The sequence below is a fragment of the Aethina tumida genome, chromosome 2 (assembly GCF_024364675.1).
Source record: "Aethina tumida isolate Nest 87 chromosome 2, icAetTumi1.1, whole genome shotgun sequence".
NCBI lineage: Eukaryota > Metazoa > Arthropoda > Insecta > Coleoptera > Nitidulidae > Aethina > Aethina tumida.
In genome coordinates this window covers 35,309,862-35,336,576 of record NC_065436.1, presented here as the reverse complement: position 1 = coordinate 35,336,576, position 26,715 = coordinate 35,309,862, and the positions used below count along the sequence as shown (strand labels likewise).

General features: G+C 27.0%; 1 protein-coding gene across 1 annotated transcript; it reads right to left on the bottom strand.

The window, feature by feature from the left end:
• Positions 1–2,566: 2,566 nt before the first annotated feature.
• On the bottom strand, positions 2,567–5,779 carry LOC109606256 (relaxin receptor 1). The gene is made up of 2 exons (XM_020022822.2): positions 5,544–5,779; positions 2,567–3,662 (listed from the first exon to the last, which is right to left on the bottom strand). The coding sequence occupies exons 1-2, from the start codon at positions 5,591–5,593 to the stop codon at positions 2,933–2,935; spliced, it is 780 nt and encodes a 259-aa protein (XP_019878381.1). The 5' UTR covers positions 5,594–5,779; the 3' UTR covers positions 2,567–2,932.
• Between the last annotated feature and the right edge of the window lie 20,936 nt (positions 5,780–26,715).

Here is a 26,715-nt window from a genome sequence, read left to right as displayed (position 1 = left end):
TATTATATGTTATATATAAAACAAAGTTTAAAAATAAACGTTGAAAAATTATAAAATTTATAAATTATTTGTTGTTTTAAAGTTTCAACATTTAGTTAATTTGTGTTTTTATAACATTTTATTTATAATTTTTAACTTGAATATTTTAAATAATAATAATGGGATAAATTTTGTTATTACAATTTTTTTCTTCTAACTTTTTCGTTAATAATAATAATAATAATAATAATAATTTATAGATATTGTTGTGAATTATTTTTTTCTTAATATAATTTTAATTCGAACAAATATATTTATTATACTTTTTTATTATTATATAAATTTTATACCAACAAAATTTAAAAGTAAACGTTGAAAATTAATAAAATTATATAATATTATAAATATATAATTATTATAATTTATTTATTGTTTTAAAGTTTAAAAATTTAGTTAATTTGTGTTTGTATAAAAATTTATTTAATATTTTTAACTTGAATATTTTAAATAATTATGAGATAAATTTTATTAAAATTTTTTTCTTCTGACTTTTCAGTTAATAATAATTTGTAGATAATTTAATGTCTTCTAGTTTTAATTTAAATAAATATGTTTATTATACTTTTTTATTTTAAGTAAACTTACTTAATAAAAGCAAAATTAAAAAATAACTGTTAAAAAATAATAAAAACTTAATTTTTTTGTTGTGTGTTTTAAAGTTTCAAAATTTAGTTAATTTGTGTTTTTTTTTTTTAAATTTTTATCTTAAATATTTTAAATATTTATGCTAAAAATATAATATAAATATATAAATATTTTTGTTTTGTTAAATTAATTTTACAAAATTGACGTTGAAAAATAATAAATTTTTTAATTTATTTGTTGTTTTAAAGTTTCATAATTTGATTAATTTGTGTTTTTATAAAATTTTATTTAAAATTTTTGACTTGAATATTTTAAATAATTATGTTTAGATAAATTTTATTAAAACTTTTACTTCTGACTTTTTAGTTAATAATATTTGTAGATTTTTTCTTAATTTTATGTTGAATAAATAATAGTATAATATATATATATATATATATATATAAATAAATAAGTTTTATAATAACAAACTATAAAAATAAATGTTAAAATATTTATAAATTATTTGTTGTTTTATAGTTTCAAAATTTAATCAATTTGAGTTTTTATAAGATTTGTTTATTAATTAACTTGTTTATTTTAAATTGTGATGAGGCAATAAATTTTAAGACTAATATATTTTCTTCAGGCATTTTTAATAATAATAATACCTAATAATAAATTATTACACATTACATATTATTCTGATTTTTTTCATAGTAGTATTAATAACAATAATAATTTGTAGATCTGTAGATTATTAATGCAGATAATTTTATTAAAACTTTATTATTATAATAGTTTTTAGAATAACAAATTTAAAACACGTTAAAAATCATAAAAAAACAATAAAAAAATTAAAAATAAATTGTTGATTTATTCATTTTAAAATGCACTTGGGACGGTTCTAATAAAAACACTAGTCGTTTTTCCCGTTTATTAAAAAATTAACTTATAATATCAGGTACACAAGGACTAATCCTAAGAAGCAAATTTGTACTTACAGTTAAATTTTAATCGTACACTATTATATAAACATATACATTACGACTTATAACAATAATTAATAGGTACCTGTAAGATATATGACTTGGGTATTATTAAAGACATTCATTAACCATAATTTCTATATACTTAATACCTAAACATAGAAAAGACATAAACGAGATGAAACAACAGATTCATGCGATTGCAATGCAAGTGTGCCTTGTGCTAATGGAAATATTACAGTAATCATACGAATATAGAAATTTTAATCACGTATCTAATAATACTGACATTTGAGCCAAAATAATATTGAAACAATTCATTTTTCCACCGTCAACATTTTATCAATCTAATTTCCCATAAATCGTTTGGCCAACAGTGCGTTATAATCCTTGTAATATTTCCCAAGCGTTATAACATATTCGCGTGACATTTTTCCACATAGACTAACAGGAAACCTTCATATATTATTAGAAGTAACTTCATTTCGTATTCACAAAGTTCAGAGGAAGTGACATAACACTGTGAATGCGAAATTACCACACTGATCTTGCATGATTTATGCTAATTTTACAATAACTTTTTTTTTTATCTGTCATACACAAATTCTAGACTGGATAGAATGTGATCACATAATTATCTAATATTCGCAAGTGACCCTAGATAAAAATATTCTTAATGCATGTGTTGTATTTACAACGAAATGCAATAAAATACTGTACTATTATAAGTAAAGGTGCTATGTACAATTATTACATACTAAATATTATTTTCTATAATTTTTTTGGAGCATTGTGATATACAGGATGTTCAGATATTCGCCCAACACCATAAATAAATTCCTGATGCAAAAATGTTATTAATTACATTGTAGCAGAGAAGCTAGAGGTCAGAAGGCAATCCCCAGTGGGCAATGACAGTTAGTTCATCCTAATTTGTCAGTACAAAATTTTAATAACTGGCTTTGATGACACGTATGTTGACACTTCACTACTAAGAACTTGTTCATTGGACATTTTCTAATTCCATTCCTATTGTTTAATTTTACCGACCTCTGTCTCTTCTGCTATTATAAACTACACTTTTTTATTACCACTTTGCATCAGAAATGTTTCCCTTGTAATGCACCGATATCCGTACGCCCTGTATATATAAACGGCACAACTATAAAATAATCAGACAACATAAATATGTCAAATATTGACGAAATACGAAAACGTCCTCTCTGCTGAACTTTCCAGCTTGGCGCCCCAAAAATCTTCACGTCACCAAAACCAGTGAATAAATAGAACGTCATAATACTTTTGCGTTGGCTTCACCACGAAGATTTCCCCATCTATCCTCACGCATACAGGTCGATGGTCAGCAGCTTGCCTACAGCTTCGTTCCTGACCTTCCTGAGCGGCGGCTCGAACTTGTCCGCCAATATCGTGTCCGTCAGATCAATGATCCTGGGCGGCGAGTCGTGGAACATGCTCAGACTCAGCTTGTGGACGCCCGTGTGGGCCAACGACAGGTACTGCAGGTCGTTCATCGGCTTGAAGCTGTTCGGTTCGATGTAGTTGATGATGTTGTAGTCGAGGAAGAGGTTTTTGAGCTTGGGCACGCCGACGAAGTTGTAGGCGAATATATTTTCGATCCTGTTGTTCCTCAGGATTAAAGTTGCCAGACTGTAGGAGACGAGGAAGTGAGATTCTCGTTTGAAGCTGATTTGATTGCCCCCCAAATCCAGCTTCTCCAACCTCGTATTGAACTCGAACGTGTACGCGTTGATTGCCGTGATGTTGTTCTCGGACAAATCGACGATTTTTAAGTGCTTCAACCCTAGGAAGGCGGTGACGCTGATGTCGCTGATCTTGTTCTCGAACAGTTCGATCTTGTGCAACGCCTTGTACGACTTATCGGTGAAGATGGTGTCGTTAAGGGTGGTCAGGTGGTTGTAGGCGAAGTTCACGGATTTTGTTTGGGGGTGGCCTTCGGGTATGGTGTCCAGGCCACTGCCCATGTCCGTTATGTGTAAGGGCGGCGGATTTGGTGGCGTTGTTTCCTGTTTCGATGGGTAGGAGGAAATACTGAAATTAATTAATTAGTTTCGTGTCAGTAAACGATAAAATTTTTTAAAATCTTAGTCGTTAATACTATGTGACTTGCGGCATAATCGTCCTTAAGCGGTTTTAAATGTTTTAAAAATCGAAATGTGATAATTAATTAGTTATGTCTAGATTGATAAAAAAGTGCTTACCGTCATTTCCTTAGGAAGTAACAAATGGCTTTGAAAGATTATTTCTTTGATTGTCACTATTGTTAAATAAATAGATTTCGTACGAAATGTTTAAACAAAAATGCAGGTAAATATTTTTGCATGGTTATCTCGAACTGTTTTTACTAGAAAACGTTCCCAAAATTAACATTCAAATTGCTCTTTTTTAATTCATTGTACTGTTATAACTGGGAAATACGTAAATGTATTTCCAGCAGAGGAAACAATAGTACCATTATTGTTCCTAGTGTTGAATTAATAAATGATAAGGATCAATTTTGTGGTTAACCGTATCATATTGAATTCAAATCGTGTAAATTGACTAATAATGAAACATTTACAACTAGCTCGAAACGTGACTTTAATTTTATAAAATCGTTTCCCACTTTCACAAAAAAATACATATTGTTTCAATTTTTATATTAAACTTTCTATTTTAAACTATCACAAATTTGGAACTAAATTTGTCCTTTAATATAAAGGTTATCGTTTTTTATAAATATCGGAACTACTTTTAAAAGTCTTATTTGGAGAAGTAATTGTAACATCTAATCAGTCTGATTGGATTTAATTGGTAAAATTCTTGACCTCTTCCTTTTAGGTCGTACGAAAATAGTCAACATAGATAAAAAGATAGTTTTTTAAAATTAACAATGGTCCAAAATAGGGATAGATCAGTTTCAACATGTTTTACTTATACAAATGTATCACATTGATTTTTTGGGAATTTTTGAGGTGGTTTAACAATTTTTTTAAGTGGATTTCGCATGTTTGACCTACAAATTTATCTGGCACCAAATGTCGACCTATTGGTCTGGAAAAAATGTATGCGTTTGATAATTTTGGTTTAATGATTCACGCACTTTGGTGTTAGGTGATCATGACTATTTTGGAAAAAGCCTCAAAATTGTTGATCACTCTTTTATCAATAATTAAAGAGAATCAAAAGAAAAATGCTCGTAAACAAGTTGGACTAATAAATATTTTTAATTAAATTTTGCTTAATTAGTTTTGGAAAAATGACACAAATATTGCTGTGTCAAGTGCTTCGATAAAGGTTACAGGTTAATAAACTGAACAATAATATTGTAACAATTGTAAATAACCTATTACAAAACATCAACTGATTATTTATTATTTTTTACATCAGTTTGGTTAATTTTTTAAGAAAACTCTGCAATTCGATCAGGTTTCGTAAAAAAGATATTGTACAACAAACACACAAACAAATAGGTAATCAAGTTTCAAGAAAAAAATTGCAATTGCACAATTGCGACACTTCCTCTTCTAGAATTACATGTTTGGTCTTAAGTTGCAATTCCGTAAATAAATATCCTAAACGAACAACAAATTGTGTAAACTCGGTTTGTGAAATGTGTAATTTTTGCCTGATGTGACTTTTGTTATGCTTCCAATCATCAACAATGATAATCCGATACAAATTTAGATTTTTGTTTACATATCGGGGAAATTTTTCCTCACTTTCGAACGCTGTTTCGTAAAGAGTTTTTTGTGAACGTGTTAATGTGCGCGAAACATATTAGTATCGACCACAATGGAGCATTTGTTATGCCATGGTGAGAATATGCATAACCTCTAAATTGATAACAGCCAATTAACTAAAACTAAAGTCCTTACTCTCTAAAAAATGTAATGGGAAAATAAAAATGGTTTTGTTGACGTGGAAACTTACACAGTAACTGTACACAAGAGAATCACATATTTCACGCCACAATAATCCATTTTGGTTAGTATTAGTTATAAACTGAACTTTCATTCAAAGCATGTAGTCTAAATGTTTCTTAGGATAACATTGGACTTATCACTTCTTTTACGTCACTAATTAGCGCCAAATTTAAAATAATTTATACATTATATCCCCCTTATCATAAAGCGGCCCGGTCGTTGATTGATGGTCTCGAATTTCCAGCGGAGTCATACTACTGGCGAAGGAGCATATTGCATATGGAAATTATTTATAATTTACAAGGTTATCTAAATTATCACTAAATTAATGTAAATATACCAAGTAATTGCACAAATATTGTATATTTTACGTGAGTTTTGTATTATGTATTTTCTCTATTCGGCACCGGAGTCGTAGTTCGTCTGTGACGTATGATCGTTTAATTGATGTTTTTAATTTTGTAACGACCAATTACTTATTTAATTGAGTGGATCTGAAACGAATTTTCGGTTTGTGCAAACAGGCGGTCGCGTTTGGGCGCCACTCGTATGTGTTTTGTTCGTATCTGTGCGATTACGTTAATTATGTTATGAGTCGTTGTTTCGATTTCGAATTCAAATCAAAATACTTTTGTACGAGATTAATCGGGTTGCGGATTACGAATTTTATGTCACACCAAACGTTTATGGTGTGATATGCAATTAAAAGTGCTCGAGCAATTTTCGTGATACGTATTTTAATGTTTATTTTTAATTATTTTAATCACAAAAAATTACATAAATGTTAATTAAAGTCGCAAAGGTTTTATTTTTAATGCCTTAATCCAGACGTGTACACAACACATAATTATTATGTTTTGTCTAAAATAAAATTGACTAGGCAATATAAGTAAGAATTCTAAAAAATGTTAACTACAAAATTTCTACAAACAGTTAATTAATTTTTTTATATGAGGTTTAACCAAAATAATTTCTATAATTATTATTTTTTTAATTTTAAAAATAATTAAAAAATATTAAAAATAAAAATACGAATAATTTTTTGTTGGCCATAAAATTTCTATAATATTAATTATTTTGCTTACAGAATTTAATTAAACCATATTTTTTAATTAAAAAAAAATAGAAAGTAAATAATAAATAAATATTATACAAGAAGTATTACATACATATTTCTCCTTGTTAAAAAATAAAAAGTAATTAAAAATGTGTACGACAAAAAAATAAAAGAAAAAATAGATAACCTAAAAATTAACATAAACAAAACGTTTTAATTTTTTCTAGAAATATATAAAAGTAATAAAACACTGAATAGAAAATTAAATAATTTCTATAATTCTCAACATTTAATTATGCTTCGTCTAGGAAGAAAATTAATTGGAAATAATGCTAAAATAAAAAAATAGAGAAATATTAATTTTAAAAATTTATAAATATTAATTATGATTTTTTATAAAGGAAAAAATATATACATATATCTCTTGTGTAAATATTTTTTGTCCTGGTCAAAAATATAAAGTAATTACGTAAAGTAAATACCAAAAAAAAAAACAATATTGTATACGATTACTTAAGAAATATTTTTTTCTTGTCTTCGTCAAAAAATTTAAAGCACCTGTACACATTTACAAAAAAGAAATAAATTAAAATAGATAACTTAAAAAAAATAACATGGACAAATTTTCTTTCGAAATTTTATAAAAAAAAGTATAGAAATTATCTAAATTTAAATAATTTCTATAATTTTCAAGTTATAAATAATTTTTGTCTAGGAAGAAAATTAATTAAAAATAGTATTGAAATAAAAAAAAAATAACAATTTAAAAAATAGAAATATTAAATTTAAAAATTTATAAATATTAATTATGATTTTTACAATGTTTACATAAGAAATTATATATGTTTTTTGTCCTAATCAAAAATATAAAATAACTGTACTGTAAATACGTAAATTTGTAAAAAAAAATAGAAATTTTATAAGAGAAATATTGTATATTTTCTTTACTAAAAAAATTAAAATTATTTCTTATTCTCGTCAAAAAAGTAATTAAAAAATTTTATACATACAAAAAAAAAAACAGATAAATTAAAAAATAATATCATGGACAAATTTTAATCATTTTCTTTTGAAATTTTACAAAAAAACTATAGAAATTCTCTAAATTTAAGTAATTTCTATAATTCTCAAATTATAAACATTTTTTGCCTAGGAAGAAAATTAATTAAAAATAGTATAAAAATTTAAAAGAAATAAAAATATAAATTTTAAAAAAGTTTATAAATAGCAATTATGAACAAACTGAACAAATTTTATATATAAGTTTATAAATAAGAGTTTTTGTAAAGGAAAAATTATATATCTTCTCTTTATTTAAGAAATTAAAATATTTCTTGCCTTATCAAAAAATTTAAAGTATTTAAAAATTTTTATAAAAAGTTACCATATATTTACAACCAAAAAAATAGATAAATTTAAAAGAAAGTAACGTTACAAATTTTATTCATTCCTTTAGAAATTTTATAAAAGTACTAAAAAAATTTTTTTTTAAATTAAGTAATTTCTATAATTTTCAAAATACAAATATTCTTATAAAAATAATAAAGAAACGTAAAATAAATAATATCTATAATTATTAACTTGTTAATATTTTTTGTGTAGGAAAAAAATAATAGTAATAATAAATGTGTTCGACCTTTTTCATAAATATGTATTACTTAGTGTATAGATTTTTCTAAAATATGTAAAATGAATCCATCTCTCATTTCGTATGTTTATAATTACAAATAAATAAAAAAATAGCCAAATTATAAAAATATTAACCTGAATTTGCATGAATGAATAAGAAATTTGCATGATAAATATTAATAGCAATATGGAATATTTGACGTAAAACTGCGCCAATTTAAAAATATTTTTATAAATATTCAAACCAAACAAGGATAAAAACATATTGTTTAATTCATTGGTACGTTCTGTCCTTCTCCAAACATGTTTCCACACGAACATAACAACAACAGCAATAATTTTTATGAATGAACAACGATCGGATGCAGAAAGATCAACAAATTCGCAGACACATCGCAAGCAATTTCCTCGGAAACTCCGTCTGGAAAAACAGAAAGCTGTATAAATAAAGTCGTGGAACATCGCTAAGTCAACAGCGTCGTCACACTGAAAATCGGCGCAAATGAGAAGTTAAATAACAACACCGCGTAATCCAAAGATTAAAAAAAGGGTGCCGTTTCGATCGGGGGTTGGAACGGCCGGTCTCACGATCACATCAAACACCGGGCCGTAGTGAAAACAGTGGGCCACACAGCTGCGAATCGACGCAAGTGTTCGGTGAAAAGCCAGCCACCGCGGTGTCCCATCTGCATGCACGGTCCGGGTGTGCCGATCACGGAAACTCCGTTTTCTGTTTCTCAATGTCGACGTCGTGGCCGAAACAAACGGGACAACAAGGGAATAAAGACGTCTTTTCGAGTTCGAACCGATCGGGTATTGAATAACACCGGGGGTTTATCGATGCCGTGCGTTTTGGTTATCGGTGGACACAAAAAATTTCGGTGATTATCTCGAGTCCGTTGTCGGGAATTTTAACTATGCGTGGTTAATTTGGGATAAGATTGATTTATTGGGAGAAAATCCCGTTCTTTGATTTCGGTGAAATAAATAAAAGCGATTTGTTTTTGTTCGGTTCCCACAAACTGTGGCGACTTAATCAGATTTTGACGTGGAATTTTATTAACTTTGCCTAGTTGGATTAAACTTGTTACATAAATTGTCATTTAAATGGCCGAAAAAGGCATGTTAAAAAGTTTAGACAGCTTTATTATCAGAGTACATAATTCTAAATTAGGACAGTTCAAGAAACTAATATTTTAAATGGAGAATATATGTATGAATGAAAGTAAAAGTCATTCATGATCCAAATCATTAAATTCACTATCATTTCAAAAAATAGTCATATTTAAATATTTTACATTTACAAACAAATTAATATTTTGCAATGAAATTTATGATAATTAATTTTAATGTTTGAGAATTATTAATAAATTATTGCATAAATATTTATTTCGCATGTTTTTTTCACAAATTGTAATATATATATAATATTTAATCTTATAATTAGGGAGTCTTAACATATACAAAAAATATATTTTTAAGATATTTTGTTAATTTTCTTATACCTACCCTAAATACAGATTTTCTGGATAATTACTGGAATCATGTTTTTATAAATAATTTACTTGTAATAAAGTTTAATAAATAAAATAAACATAAAAACAAAAAAAAAAATGTAAAACTTATTATTACCCAAATAAAATATTTTTTCAAACTAATGTTTAATTTTTAAACAAATTAAAAAAATATTTTCAAAATTATTTTGTTGATTTTCTTAAACCTAAATACATATCATACCTAATTTATATTTTTATAAAAAATAGTTTAAATATTTCTGAGAAGTTTTATAAATTTTATTAAAGAAAATAAATATAAAAACAAAAAAGGTGTGAAATTTATTATTACCTAAATAATTTTCCAAACTAGTTATTAATTTTATAAAAATGAAATCCTAACATGTACAGTATCGGACAAAATTAGAGCGACTTTCTTTTTATTTAAATACTAAACAATATATTACTTATGACACTGATTTTTATTCCATTAAATAATAAAACACGTATGTAAATTATGTTATTTATGTCATGTTAACGATGACATAAAAAAATAAAACCAGAAAATTAACAATTTTTATCGCGACAAATCTAACGTAAATGTATTTATATTTATAAATATAAATATATATTTCGTCCAGTATCTCTTATTGGCCATAATATCCTCACATCTTTTTGGGATAGACGAGATTAGATTGTAAATTATTTCCTCGTTTATATTGTTCCAAACATTTTTGATTTGTTCAGATAAATTTGTTTTATTTGTGATGCAATTCTTCTTATACACAATCTCCCACAAGTTTTCTATTGGATTTAGATCGGGTGATTGAGTTGGCTACTTTAAGACATTGATTTTTTGTTGGACAATATTCTTTAACAAGCTGGGCAGTGTGTTTGGGGTCATTGTCATACTGAAATATAAATTTTAACGGCATTTCTCAATGACAATAGGGTAACATAACATCTTCTAATATGTTACGATACTTAAAACATCCATTTTACCTTCTATTTTGTGAATCAGGCCCATAACGGAAGCGGAAAAACAACCCCAAAGCATAACACTGCCACCTCCATGTTTAATAGTTGTTGTAACATATTTTGGATGAAGTCTACTGTTTTAGGGCGATGAACAAACTGTTCACCATCATTTCCGAAAATATTAAAATTCGTTTTGTCCGAAAATAGTACTTTTTTCCAATCTTTTGATGTCCATTCCCGATGCCCATAAACGAAAAGAAGGAAGACAGGGCTTTTTTGCTGGACTGCTTCTTGGCAACCCTGCCTCCACTAACCGACGCTGAATTGTCCTCGAACTAATTAATTTATCTCCTAAATCTCTTAAAATTTGAATTGTTGGATTATTTCTAATTAGCATTTTTACGCGACCCTTTAATGCTCTGGAAATTTTTCTGTTTCGCCCACATTGTTTTCGATTCTCCCCACTTCCATGAACTCGAAACCTTTCAATTTTTTTTTGATGCCACTTGTTTTGATACAAAAAACTTTTCGTTTATAACTTTTTGCCATCTTCCAGATTCTGTGTTGCTTTAATTTTGTACCTTTCTTTGGCTTTTAGAAATAATTGAAAAACTGAACTAATAAACATGAAATATTAAATATTTAAGACAGTCGCTCTAATTTTGTCCGATACTGTGGAAACAAAATTTTAAAAATAATTTGTTGAGTTTTTTCTAGTTAATAATGGTCATATTTAATAAAAAAAATAGTATTTCTTACAATACATTAATAGTTTTTTTTTTTTTTTTAAAAAATAGGTTGTTTGATTTCGGCACACCTTTTGTATATAACACCTATAATTTTCAACTTTTACCACCCGACAATTAATCATTTCAATTTTTACAGGAACCGCCTTTACGGCCGCCAATAAATAATGTCCGAAAATCTGTGAGAATCGTTTAATGGTTGTTTCGGCTTTTATAAAGCCATTGTTATTCGAATTGTAGACACCTTAAATTTAAGGTAATGGCGCCAACAAATTGACGGGGCGCATCGTATATCATTTTTAACACAAACAAATATATGTTGGCAACTTTAAAGTTTGACACGATCCTAATTTACAATTTCTGAATAATTTATTGTGTATAGTTTTTTTCTGAGTTTGGTACTGATTACAATTGTGTAAACTGCAGTTTAATTGATTGAATTATTTTTTTGTCGACTTTATCTGCCAATTATTTCTTTGACCTCATTTGTAATCAAATAATTTAAATATAACATATACATATTGATTAAATTAAATTTGTTATTAAAATACACTAATTAAATTAAAAGAGGCCGGAAGATTTTTATTTGTTAAATTCTAAAGAATTTTTACTTAATTGTAATAATAACAAGTGATGCAATGTCAGAACATGTTACACTTCTTCAGATTTTAACTGATATTTAACAAATAAACAAGTAAACATACTAATCAAAAACAAATTCACTAATGGCCATACAAAGGCAATAATCACAAATGGAAATTTAATAATGTGGAGGGAACTGTCGAAAATCCGAAAATCCAAAAAGTGCAGCTGCAAGAAAGAGAAAATATAGTCAAATAAGCGATCGACGGCACGAGACTGCACGTGCACGCGTTGTGAACTGCACGCGAACACCGTTCACACGACCGCCACCCCTATTTAAAACGAATGGAAACGGGGCGACGCAACACCCGGTATTACTGAACAATTCTCGAGTAGGAGGCAGATTAAGAACAACAATCGGGATAAGGGTCGGTTCATTAAGGCATTTTCCTATGATTTTTGGAAATTACGACACGTGTTCGATGAGTAACAGTCGGGAACGGGAATTCGGTTAATTCGTGCCCCCGTTTTCGAGCACATGCTGGTGGTACAAATGTTTCTTCATGTATGTCATGGTGGTAGTGAAATGAAAAATCTATGAGCACTGAAAATATCGATAATTGTCAACGTGACGGTCAGTTAACACAAAAAGACTAGAACAAGTAACTGATAAGATTAATTACTTGAAAAAATTTATCAGGTGGAAACGAAAAATACAATAAAAATTTAAGGGTTTTTTAGTGTACTCTTTTTTATGATATATGGACAGTAAATTGTACATGATGCTTCATAGTAGGCTGTAAAAACAATATTTATAGACAAAAGTTTTAAATGATTAAATACCTACAACTATGACAACAATCAATAATTACGAATAATTGAATAAAAAATAAAAAAATTAACAATTTCAACGTATTTTTTAAATTTTATTGCTTTCAAGTGTGAAGAATTAGAGAAAACATGAAAACTAATGCTTTCATCAGGTGATACTATACAGAGCTCTTTTATGGATCTATGGAGTCGACAGATATGTTTCTAGTAACTTTAAATGTTTGTCATCCTTATAAACACCACTTTTTTGTGAATATTTCAAAAACTAGTTCTAACATTTTAGCATTCAATTTTTCGAAATATCTCATCTTATTTTTCAGTTTTTCTGACTTTCAAGCATTAAGAATCAAAGAAAACAGATGAAAACTATTATATTCTTCACTAAAAATAAAGAGGACTTTTCTACTAAAATTGTGAGTCCATAGTCATGTATCTAGTACCCATGTTACACTGAATATCTAGTATATGTCCAGTACTTCTAAATGTGATAATTTTTATACAAACAGTGTCTTAAACTATTTTTCAAACATGTTCCTCACGAGTAACATACATTTTCGAATTCTACGGAAAATTATATCCCTAATCTTGACTGTAATTGCCAATTAGGAAAAGAAATGAAGTAATTGAAAATATACACAGTCAAAGTGTCTAGGGAACACTCAAAAAATCGAATTAAATTAAATTAAAAATAATTTTACTTACAACACATTTATTTAATGTACAAAATAATATTTTTTTTTACTATTTATCGTATTTCTGGGTACCCGTCAAACGATGCAATTTAGTATATCTCGTGTTATTGACCTTATATTCATCAAATTTTTATAAAAATACTTGGAAATTATGGAAAGCTACAATCTCTCTTCTTCAAATGGACACATCACATCAGATTGTAGAGATGTTACAATGAGTATAATGACGTAATAGGATAAATTACCCCGGTACAAGCCCACTTTTTGATTTTGCAAGTTCGGAGACACCCAGAAATAACAGCTTCCAAGCTTAGACAAGAGCTTTTTAAGAACCACGTTGTGATTGTGTCTATTTCAGACGTTATTTAAGGGTACCCCGTTTACTTCCAGGAAATTGCGCTGCTCCTTTTTCTGATGATTTGTGATGAGATCATTTTGCTACCACCCAGATTTTGGAAGGATACATATCTGGAGAGAAACTGGAAACTAAGTTTTGGGGAGGAATTAATATTGACGGACGAACTGAGTTCCAGTATGAGCTCAAATTCCAATTTCCAGCTAAATAACATAATGTATTCGAAGAGAATAACATAATCGTTTTCCCTTGGCCAGCAAACTCCCCAAACTTTAATCCAACAGAAAAAATATGGGATGCTATGTTTAGATGTTTCCTAGACACTTTGATCGAAAAATCTGACCATATGTAAATGAATTATTCTAAATAGAATTTAAAAACCTTAATGTTTTTTTTTTTTTAAATGTACCCTTGTTTTTAAAGTATTGCTAACAAGTCATTTAAACTATTTTTCGCCCGATAGAAATGTTGTGTTTCGAAAAAATATCTCAAATCTAAAATGTAATCAACCCCGTAACTTCTACAAAAAAAATAACTGAAAGTATTAATTAATAACTTGTGTAATCTGATTGTAAGATGCACCCTCCCCAACGCCACACCACAATTACAACATCCGTGTGCACGTTTCAGTCGGTGGCACCGAAGAAACGGACGCAAGTTTTATTAAGACAGGTGCGATATCAGTCGGTGTGAAAACGTCGGCCGATCCGTCCGACAAACGAAATCCACGCAACAATCTAAAACAATCTGAGGAAGCATGGTTAGCGAACATCATGTAACTTCTTCACCAGCTGGCGTACGGACTTGCACACCAGAGTTCCGGATCCCGGACGGGCACCTGTGAATTCCTTCCGGTGATGTTCAGGTGCGGTTCTTCGGTTCGCCTTGAGAAAATCATGTTCCGTGTACACGCACACAAATACACGTACACATACAAGTGGGATCGTTCGAATTGGCTCATTAACCCATTCACAACCCTAAAAATGTAATTTATTCGGTCGCAACAAACCTTGACGAGGTGAATTTAACACAGTCATTATAAAAAATCTATTTTAAATCAAATTTTTTTGTTGTTAATAGGGTGTTAACTTGCCAAAGTTTTAAGTTATCATTAACTACAATATTTTAATTAATTAACCATTTTTTATTTATAAAACAAATGAATTATGCAAATATAAAAAATAAAAAATAATTTAAATTTTCTTTTTTATAAATTATAAATAAATGAAATTTTTAAATAAAAGTACAAAAACACCTTTTATTGTCCTTTTATAAATTTCATTTAATAAAATATTATCTTATTAATTAAAAAACAAAAATAAAAATAGATTAAATGATTTTATTTTTATTAAAATTTAATCAGTAAATTTTCATATTTTAAGCTTAATTTTTTAAATATTTTATTATTTTTTTAATTTAGCTAGTTATTTATAACTTAAATTGCTAATTTTAGTTGTTTTTACATTTAATTTGTTATTTTTAAATTCTTAAATTTTCAAATTTTAAGAATATTTTTTTAAATATTAAATATTAAAATATTTTTTAATTTAGTTTGTTATTTTTAATTTTTTAAATTCAAGAAATTAAATGTTATAAATTTAAATTGCTAATTTTAGTTGTTTTTACATTTAATTTGCTATTTTCAAATCCTCAAAGTTAATTTTTCAAATTTTAATATTCATTAATTAGCAATATTAAATAATTTTATTATTATGTATTTATTTAAATTAGTTGGTTATTTTTAATTTTTTAAGCTCATAGTTATAATAATTTTTAATTAGTAAATTTTCATATTTTAAGATTAATTTTATTATTTTTTTAATTTAATTATTTTTAATTTTTTAAACTCAAAAACTTAAATGTTATAAATTTAAATTGCTAATTTTAATAGTTTTTACATTTAACTTGCTATTTTTAAATCCTCAAACTCAAATTAGTAAATTTTGAAATTTTAAGATTTTTTAAATATGAAATAATTTCATTATTATCTTTTTAGTTTAGTTATTTTTAAATTTTTAAACTCATAAATTTAAATATTATAAATTGCTCCTTTTAGTTGTTTTTACATTTAATTTGTTATTTTTAAATTGTCAAAGTTAATTTTTTATTTTTTTAATTTAGTTGGTTATTTTTAATTTTTTAAACTCAAAAATTTTAATACTATAAATTTAAATTGCTATTTTCAGTTGTTTTTACATTTAATTTGTTATTTTCAAATTCGTAATTTTTTTAAATTGTATTTCAATTAAAAATTATATATATATTTTTTAAATTTACTATAATTAATTTTAAACTTAATTTTTTTTTTTAATTTTTATATCCAATATTCATTAATTTTTATATATTATTATTTATTAAATTTTTACTATTAAATTGTGACTCATTATTTATATTAATATACTTATTGAACTAAATTAATAAAAAACAAAAAAATTAAAAAATAAATGTAAAACGGTGAATAAAAAAATATTTTAATTTAAATAAATAAAATATTAATTGTACTCCAATTTCTTAAATAATTTTATTAATTTAAACATTAAACCTTATTTAAGCATACTTAAAGTTTATAAAATACTGATAAATAAAATATAATTCTAGTAAATAAGTTAAGTTTATACAAATACTAAACAAGTATGAAATTATTTACTCTAGAAATAATGAACACTGTTATCAAGCAAATTTTATAAAGTAAAATTAAATATGTATGTTTATTGACAAAAATAAATATTATAATTTGTTTATTTATCTAATATTTTTCGGTGTAGATAAATCTAAAAATATTTTAATTTAATTTTCATTTAGTAATACTAAAATTAATTATATTAATTCAAATCATATTTAATTACTGTTAGTTTTAGTACACGTAAATGAATTTTGATAATGTCATAATTATTATGAAGAATTTAATTATTAAACATGTAAAATTTATAAGACAAACATATGGTGTGGTATAAGGAAACGCTAATTATCCTTATTCCCATAACCCAAGGAATATTGAAAAGCGTCGAAGCGTTTGTGTCTTCTTTCCCATGACAAAACAAAACAGGTGTCAATTTCGTTAAGTCGACTCTCGAAAACTAATAAGAAACTACACAATTACCATGTTATAGTTTTAAACATATGTTTTTCTGTCATTCCATAAAGGACGTTTTATTTTGACTTGTAAAACCGGCTCGTAAATTTAATTATCCAGCTTATTGAAACCTCGACTTAATAAAAATTACGTTGGCGACGCGATGAAGTTTAATTGCATTAATTTGTAATCAGATACCAAATAACGGTTGTAACTGTATCGAAATATATTATTAAATGCGATCAATTAATTAAAAAGGTGCGCGATATGATGGGAATGAGGAAAAAATATGTTTATCATACTTTTCTTGTAATTAAGTAAGCATAATTAAAATTTATTTATTTTTATTACATCGTATCCAAGTTCAATGTCACAGATAATTTTTGTTAAATGCGCATTAAAAAGTGTTTCAAGAAATTTTCTAATTCCATTCCATTATTTGCTTATCTTGTTTCAATTGTACGCGTGATACGATTCATGTTTGTTAATCGTTTAATCCTCAATTATTGTGGGCCAATCCGTCGGTTTATAAATAATTTTTTTGTTTAAAAAACATGAATGCACAGGTCAAATCTAATTGTAAATATAGATTTTTTTATCGCCGTTTATTTTTTTATAACTAAAGTGTTTCAAGGACGCATAATAAAATTGCGAAATATGTCGAGAACATCACGCGTTTATTCCAACGTTGCACGAAAACATCAAATCCATCAGCATTATTCTACTGAATGTCTGTAATAAAAAAGCTTTAATGTATCTTTGATATTGATGAAAATTTCTCTAAGTGATTTGCTGTAAAATGTGTCAAATTTTTGAAAAAAGCTATTGTTGATAGTCATTTAATTCTAGATGGTTTGTCAAAAATATTTTTTAAATTTAAAAATCACAAATCTACAAAATCATAAAATAAATTATGATAGTGGGTTGAAAGAACAATTTAAATTATAATTTAATATATAAAAGTTGATACCTCTTCCAAAACTTCCAAATATATTTTTCCCAACCATAAAATTCTAAATTAGATAGAATTGTTGACAACTATTTTATTCTGGTTGGTTATTATCACCAATATCTTTTTAATATATTACAGATATTTGTAAATTATATTAACAAATTTAATTTAAAAAATCAAAAATCTTGAAAGTTCGAGATTATTATTTTATTAATTATATAAATTATTACTGTTCGTTGAAAGAAAAATTCCGTAAAATCTATAATGTTATTAAGAGTTGGAGCTTTTTAAAATTAAAGCTAGTTTCCTCAAAAGCTGGTAAGCTCTTAAACTTTCAGATATATATATATATATATATATATATATATATATATATATATATATATATATATATATATATTTTCAACCATAAAATTCTAAATTGGACAGAGTTGTTGAAAAAAATTTAATTTATCTTGGTTATTGTCACCAATATTTTTTAAAATTTATTGTATAATCCAGTAAATTATATTATTAAATTTAATTTAAAAAATCACAAATCTCGAAAGTTATTATTATTTTGTTAATTATATCAATTTTGTCTGTTGAATGAAAAATTCAATAATATTTACAATGTTATTACGAGCTTGAAGCTTTTTAAAATTAAATGTAGTGTCCTCAAAAGCTGGTAGCTCGATAAAATTTCAAATTGGATAAGAACTGTTGTCAAAAATTTGATTTTGGTTGGTTATTGTCACCAATCTTTTATATAAAAAAAATTCATAATAAAATTTTATAAAATAAAAATTTATTATAAATTGCAATTAATTATATTAATAAATTTAATGTAAAAAACACTAATCTTGAAATCTTGAAAGTTGAAAGAAAATTTACAATTATATTAAGGGCATGGAGCTTTTTATAATTAAAGCTAGTTTCCTCAAAAGTTGGAAGCTCTAAATTGGATAGAATACTCTTTTAAATTTATTATACATCTTAGTAAATTATATTATTAAATTTAATTTAAAAAATCACAAATTTTAAAATTTTCAAATCCATTATTTTTTTATTAATTATGTAAATTATGACTAAAATTTACAAAGCTATAAAAAACTTAAGTTTTTAGTTTATTATTAGAGATTAGTTTCTTTAAATAGTTTGGTATTGCTGTTAATTTTTTAACATTAAAATATATTTTTTACAATCGTACAATTCTAAATTTGTCAAAATTAATGAAATTCTAAAATTTTAAATTATTGTTCCTAAACAGTTGTAACAGTGAAATTCAATTTATATTTATTTGTAGTAACCAAAATACGATTAAGTTTGTCTTTCCCAAACTTTCGAAAAATCTACGACATTGAACATTGATATTGTGTGCATTAATTAATTGATTACTTGACGTTACGTAACTACTCATATTTATAGAGTCATATATCACTGATACTTCCGTTCGTCTCACCATCCGCATAAATCAGATGGTAATCAGCACGGCCGACGTCACGAACGACGTCCAGCAGCAGTCCGTCGTTTAATCGAGCAAGTGTAATCCAAAACTTAATATCGGATATCCATGTCGTTTGGTTTAACGGAGAAAAAAGTGCACGTTCGGTCACGTGGCGCGCGTTCATTAAACCGGAGTTAAGCCGCTGATGGGACAATGGGATCGGGAGGCGGAACCCGCCCTGATATTTTCGAGAGTTTGGGGCGGTTAATGAAACCGACGCGCCGCCGATATCAACCCCCGGTCCCCATTCTTCATTGTCGCTATCGGTTTCGTCACGCTTGTCACATTGGGATTCTGATTGAGAAATTGGGAGATACGACAGTCGAGAACCAATTCGATTAATTTAGTTTCTTTGCTATGTACAGAGTATAGTTATATAACATTATACCATCTGTGGTATTTTACAAAGTCTGTATATTCAAAATATATAATGAAACTATTAGTTTAAGCAAAAATAATCCCATTTAAAATAATGAACTAATTTTTATGTAGGAAAGCAATTTTTGGAAATTGGTAGTGGACTTTTTTCCATCCACAATAATATGTATCAGTTTTGATATATATAAAAACTTCCATCTGATTTACTGCAAAAAATGTACACAAAGTTTGTACTTAAAATTTAATGGAAAAACTGAGATCTACTGTTACATATAAGAAGGTACATTTTCATCTATTTGCCTTATCTTGAAAATGGCAGAAAGTTCTTTTTATTCATACTCCAATTGGAAATAAAGATGTTTCTATTTTGGTGAAATGGTCAGTAAATTTTTCAGTATGATTATAAGCTTTCCTTAAAATATTTGGTATTGCTCATAGTTCTTAACTTTTAAATAATATTGTTTTATGATCGTCATAAAATTGTACTGACTATTAATTGTTTTTATTTTTAAGAGAGCCATATTTATTCTTTTTAGGCTTTCAGGAAATTGTGAATTGTGAATTAATAAAATAATTTCAGAAAAATTTAAGTTTTATTTTATATTTTAGCAACAGTTTTGATAAAACAAACGTAATAAATTTTAAAATCTCACAATTTGATAAAATTTTATTAATTATTTAAATTAGTGAGAAAACCAATATTTTTCAGTAAATAAATTTAAATGATCAAAAAAGTCTAATTTCAGAAAATTAATTTATACAGTTTTTTGAAAAGAGAAACGTATTTTTTGCTTATATATCCATCAATTAAAAAAAAAAATATTTTATATTTTAAACTTTAGCAACTGCTCCAAATTTGAAAAAAAAAGTAAAATAAAATATGGTATAATTTTATTAATTATTTAAATTTAAAATAGGTTAATCAATATTTTTAAGTAAATAAATTTAATTAGCAAAAAGGTTAATTTCAGAAAACCAATTTAATCAGTTTTTTAAAAAGAGTAATTTATGTTTAGCATATATTTTCATCATTTAAAAAAGAATTATTTTATATTTAAAAGTTTAGCAAACTGTTTAGTTAAATAAATTAAAAAAAAAAAAATTCTAAAAATCACAAAATTTAAAATTTCAAAAATTTGCTAAAATTATATTGATTATTTGAATTAAATCAAGAAAAAAGCCTGATTTCATAAAATCTATTTAATCAGCTTTTTTTAGGAGTAATGTATTTTTAGCTTATATTTCCATCATTTAAAAAATAAATCCCCCAATTATTTTATATTTTAAATTTTAGCAACAGTTTCTATAAATAAATTAAAAAAAAAAATCCTAAAAATCCTAAAAATTAAAATTTCAAAAATTTAATATAGTTTTATTAATTATTCAAATTAAAAGTGGGTTAATCAATATTTTTAAGTAAATAAATTTAATTTAGTTTAATACCAGAAAACCAATTTAATCAGTTTTTTAAAAAGAGCAACGTATTTTTAGTTTATATTTCCACCATTTAAATAAGAAATCCCTCATAGTGTTTTGATAAATAAATTAAAAAAAAAAAAAAATCTAAAAAGTATAAATCTTAAAATCTCAAAATTAGGTAATTTAAAAGTGGGTTAATTAACATTTTTCAGTAAATAAATTTAATTAAAAGAAGGTCTAATTTCAGAAAACTAACTTTCTTTAAGAGCAAGTATTTTTAGCTTATATTTTACATCAGTTAAAAAAGAAGTTAAAACATAAATTAAACCAGTCGAGACGTATAGTAAATGGTTGAAGCATTCCGTCCGTCACAGATGCGACAAATCAGTCCTAATAACAACGTATTTTGTGTTAACAATCTGTTAAGGTTTCGCCAAACAAGCCCATATGACACACAGCACATCCAGCGACCAGCTGTAAGACCAACCAAACAAATACTAGTCGACTGCACATCTAGAAATTATTTTCAAGAGTGAACTGATTTGTCGGACCAGAAATACATAATTAAGAGGGGGTCTAATTGGCAGCTTCCTGACAAGTGCCCCGACGACACAATGAACCTGCTTCTCTACACCTAATTAATAATTATCAAGTTATGCACCCTGAGGATACGTTCTTGTGTGGGATTCGGAGGAAGTCGCCATTATCATTAATTGTCTCCGAGGTGCGATTAATTTCATCGGGATAGCCGAAGCTCAAGTTTGAACAGTTCCTGAAACAATATACGGGCTGCATAGCATTTAATAGTGTAAGTGAACAGACGATGGCAATTCATTTAACAGAAAACAAGCCATACTCGGTGCCATATGGATGATATTCGGGCAGATTGGCCGCAATCGACAGCCGGGAGAGCAACTGTCCCTGATTGAGATAACAGCATTCAGAGCACCACATATATTTGTATATAAAATGTTATAATCGAATTGATGCAATATGCCACGTTATGGTGCCCGAATGCTACTTTTCGTGTTACTATTCATTAAACTAATGGCGCATCCCATACATACATACATATCTTTTATCTGGTTCTGTTAATTTATTGAAATTTGGACGCGTGACAAAACGACATCTGCGAACACTAGCTCTGGCCGCGCTAAAAGGCTGACCGTAATCAAATGATGCAAGGGTCATCAATTTTAAAAGGTCCAATCGATTACCCCATTACTGGATGCTTGTCGAGAAGCTCAACAGTCAGTTCCTCATTTTTTCACGATAATACAACGTAAAAAAAACGTTGTCTTCCAGCCAGCAAATGTCTTGGTGTCGGTTGAAACCGTGGAAACCCCTATAGTTTTCCAGGTGTCGGCCAGACCCCCGAAAACTGCGATCGCACATGCCTTTTCGAAAGTAAACCGGCCGCTCCGAATCGACATATGTATCGGGGTGTATGGCGACAGATGATCGGATCATCTGTACATGTATATTTATTTATACCTCCTAAACAGCTACCCCTTGACGGGGTCATAAAGGCGTCCTTACTGTCATTAGTTCCCGCTCAGTCTAAATTAGTACCAGCGGGCGCAATAATTAATGCTAATTTCGTTTTGTTGCACATACGGTGTATTGGATTTTATCAATCTATAACGCCATTTGGCTTTTAATGTTTTAATTGGAATAACTAGTTGGATGTGGGATAAAAGATTAAATAGGAAAAAAACTTTATCTGTGTGTGTGTATCTTTGCAAATGCTAAACGTACAGATTTCCAGATGACTAGATTAATTTTTAACTTACTTTTTATCAAGGTGAGAACGATATTAAAACTTTCCAACTGAATTTTTTAATACTTTTGTACTTCAGTTTCTGAAATTAAATTTAATTGCTAAAATATATTTTATTTTCAATTATTAGTATACGTTTTATATATATTTCTAAACTATTTTTTACACTAACTTACTAGAAAATTATTAAATTAACAGTCATTAATATATTATGTTACAGTAACTAAAGTTTTTAATTACAGTTAAGTTAGTCACTGCAACCTTATAATTACAAACATTAATATTTCTTTGTCCTAAAAATTTAAAACAGTTAAAATTACGTAATTATTTTAAATTATTTATGTTTAAAACAGTTACTGAATTATCTTTATTATTAAATTTTTCTACAAAAATTAACATAACTAAAATATGTAGTCAAATAATTTAATTTAATAGTTACAACATTGACATAAATTTCTTTAATATATAGTACTTTTTATTAAAATTTGGGGCAGATACTAAAAGTATTCTGTTTAAAAGAAAGACCCTTGTTAATTACAATTATATGAAACTGTTTATTTGTAGTAAATAAATGTTTCAAACAAAATATTTTTAATATAGTAACTAAAATTATGTAAATATTGAACATGAAATAAAAAAGGCAGAAATTTGTTAATTACTGTTATTGAGACTTCTATTTACAGTAAATAAATGTTTCCAAACAAAGTATTTTAATATAGTTATGGTAATTAAAAATTTTTAATTGCAGGTAAACATTCTCTTAAATATAGTCACTAAATTATTCTAATTAAAATTTCTTTGTATTAAAAATTTAAAACACCTAAAATTACGTACGTAATTTCTGTAAATTATTATAAATGTTTAAAATTGATATAATACTCTAAATAACAAAAATATGCCTTTTAACAGCATAACTGAACATGTACAAATGTTTTTTGTTAAAAAAGCAAAAAAATTGTTAAGTACTAGTACTGAGACCTCTTATTTACAGTACAAAATATAGTTATGGTAAATAAAAATTTTTAATTACAGTTAAAAATTCTCTTAAATACAATCATCAAAGTATCTTAACTAATATTTCTTTGTATTAACAATTTAAATTACGTAAAATTACGTAATTACTATAAATTATTTATGAATGTTTAAAATTGTTACCAAATTTTTAATTTTATTCAAATTTTCTATAAAAATTGATTTTAAATTAAATTAAATTTCTTTAATATTTATTAAAAATATTGAACATAAAATAAAAGTTTTTTGTTAAAAAGGCAGAAATTTGTTAATTACTGTTATTGAGACTTCTTATTTACAGTAAATAAATGTTTCCAAGCAAAAAATTTTAAAATAATTATGGTAATACAAAAATTCTTAATTACAGGTAAACATTCTCTTAAATATAGTGACCAAAGTATTCCAATAAATATTTCTTTGTATTAAAAATTTAAATCTCATAAAATTACGTAATTACTGTAAATTATTTATGAATGTTTAAAATTGTTACCAAATTTTTATTTTTATTAAAATTTTCAATAAAAATTGATATAATATTCTAAATAAGTAAATTAAATATTTTAAAAACATAGCTACAAAATTTACTTACATTTATTTAATATTTAGTACTTTTTTAAAACAAGACTTTGACACCAAAATTTGTTAATTAGACTGTAACTTAATTACTATAATTGAATGTTATACGCTTAATAAATACTTCTTAAATATATGTAAGGTTTCTTAAAAATGTATAATAATCACTAAATATTGTTTAAAATTAAAAAATGAATTAATGTTATTATTAATAATAGTTATGTTACTAAAACTTGTTATTTAGAGCTAGTAAACCTAAAGTACATTTATTGATTTTCCCAATCACTTACTTAAATTTCCCTATTATTCAATTGCACTAATCTGGAACAATAAAAAAATTAATACATAATTTCTGTAATAAAACATAAAATTGTGTCATCAACTTCTTTTTAGCTTTATTTTCAAAAATTTGAATGTCTCCCATTCAATCTGAATCCTCAGAAACTAATGAGGATTAGATCTGATCCTCGACTGAACCACCGCCGTATACCGAAAGCAAAAGACCTTTGCCCATTGTTCCCGGTTCTGCGGTTCGTGATACGACACCACGGCCACGATGGAACGATTTTTCGCCATTAAATTATGCCGCGAGGTCAGTTAACTTTGATTCTCCCATCGACAATTACACGCACACACACATAAACAGAGAGTCGGTCGTGTTGTCGGTTTCGCTCTCTCGGCAAATAAAAACACCGAAGGTAGGTTAAGGAAATATTCGTATCCTTATTGAGACGAGTTCGTGGACCCGTTATCGGTTCAATATTTGGATGCCTGTGGCATCGATTCGATTTGTACGAACAACCAACCCGCACCGTAGCTAGATCAGTAACAGTAATTTCCTGACAAACAGACAACAACGACCGATAGCCTTCTTTTAATTAGAATTTTGAGGAATTTATAGGAAGAATGGAATGCTTTAATTGACTGGAAGATTAACATTCAAATGGATTAAAATTATTGTTCAAAGGCGACCATTAAAAGATTTAAAGCATCGTTAATTATAATTGGCAAAGGTGTTGACTGTAGGAAGTTGTAAAATTTGAAGTTCCAAGGCAAAAATGTGAATGATCCACGAAATGTTGGCATGTTCCGACTGTGTACCATCGCGAAATCCGTGGGAATATAGCGGGAGCGTTCACCTGTACAACAGAAAATCTCGTGGGAATCCACTTTGCACTGGTCCATTTACATTAATATCGATAAAGACAACAAATTATGGTGCCGCACGGCGAGAGATCACTTCTTGCAGATGTTGCTGTGATTCACGTGCAATTTAGGACCATTACCGCCTGCAACTTTTGTTCGAATTAAATCGTTTTAATGCTCCCGATGTTGTCATTTCGTATTGATGATTATGAACGGTTTTCAACAAGCCGAACAACTGTTAAGTTTAATACGACTAGGAAGAAAGCTATTTGTTATCGAAAGACATTTTTCCTTGGCGCAAAAACACAAAAAAGACAAAGAGGGACAATAATGGAACAGCGGGGAATGCCATGAGGGAAAGATCGCAAATGGCAAATGGACGAGTATGATTTTCCCGCTCGTGATTGCGCCCGTTATTCCCATGGCGGACGCCCCGTTAAAAGTTTTTGGCACCCTCGCCAGGTGATTTCCCATAAGACTCCGCACATGTTTGCGCATATGCCCCGCTAACGCCGCATATGCACTTCTGTTAGACCATTGTGCAGTCTAATTGTTCGTTTAATTTATTTATGATATGAATTTTTCGTTTGCAGCTTGCCACTGGTACGTGTGTGTATCGCGACATTCGGTGTGGCTTATTGTCGACATTTGGCCGGTGTTAATTACCGGCATCGGTTGTTTGCCTTTCTTTGTTTGTACACACAGACATTTTTTGATCTAATAATTAATATTTTTTATTTCTAAACAAACCTGTGTTATATGTTAGGCCCCATTTATTACAAATCGTCCATTCAAATACCATAATTAAAATAAATAAAATTTTATTTTCCGAGTCACTTTCCATAAAAATTTTAGTAATTTTCATAGGTGAATATGTTATATTAACGCCATTTTTTTCTAATTACTGAGAATTATTGAAAAATTCTGAATTGCCGTAAATATTTTTTTATTTTTTGATTACTATTAGTAAACGTTATAAATTAATTGTTAAAGCCTCA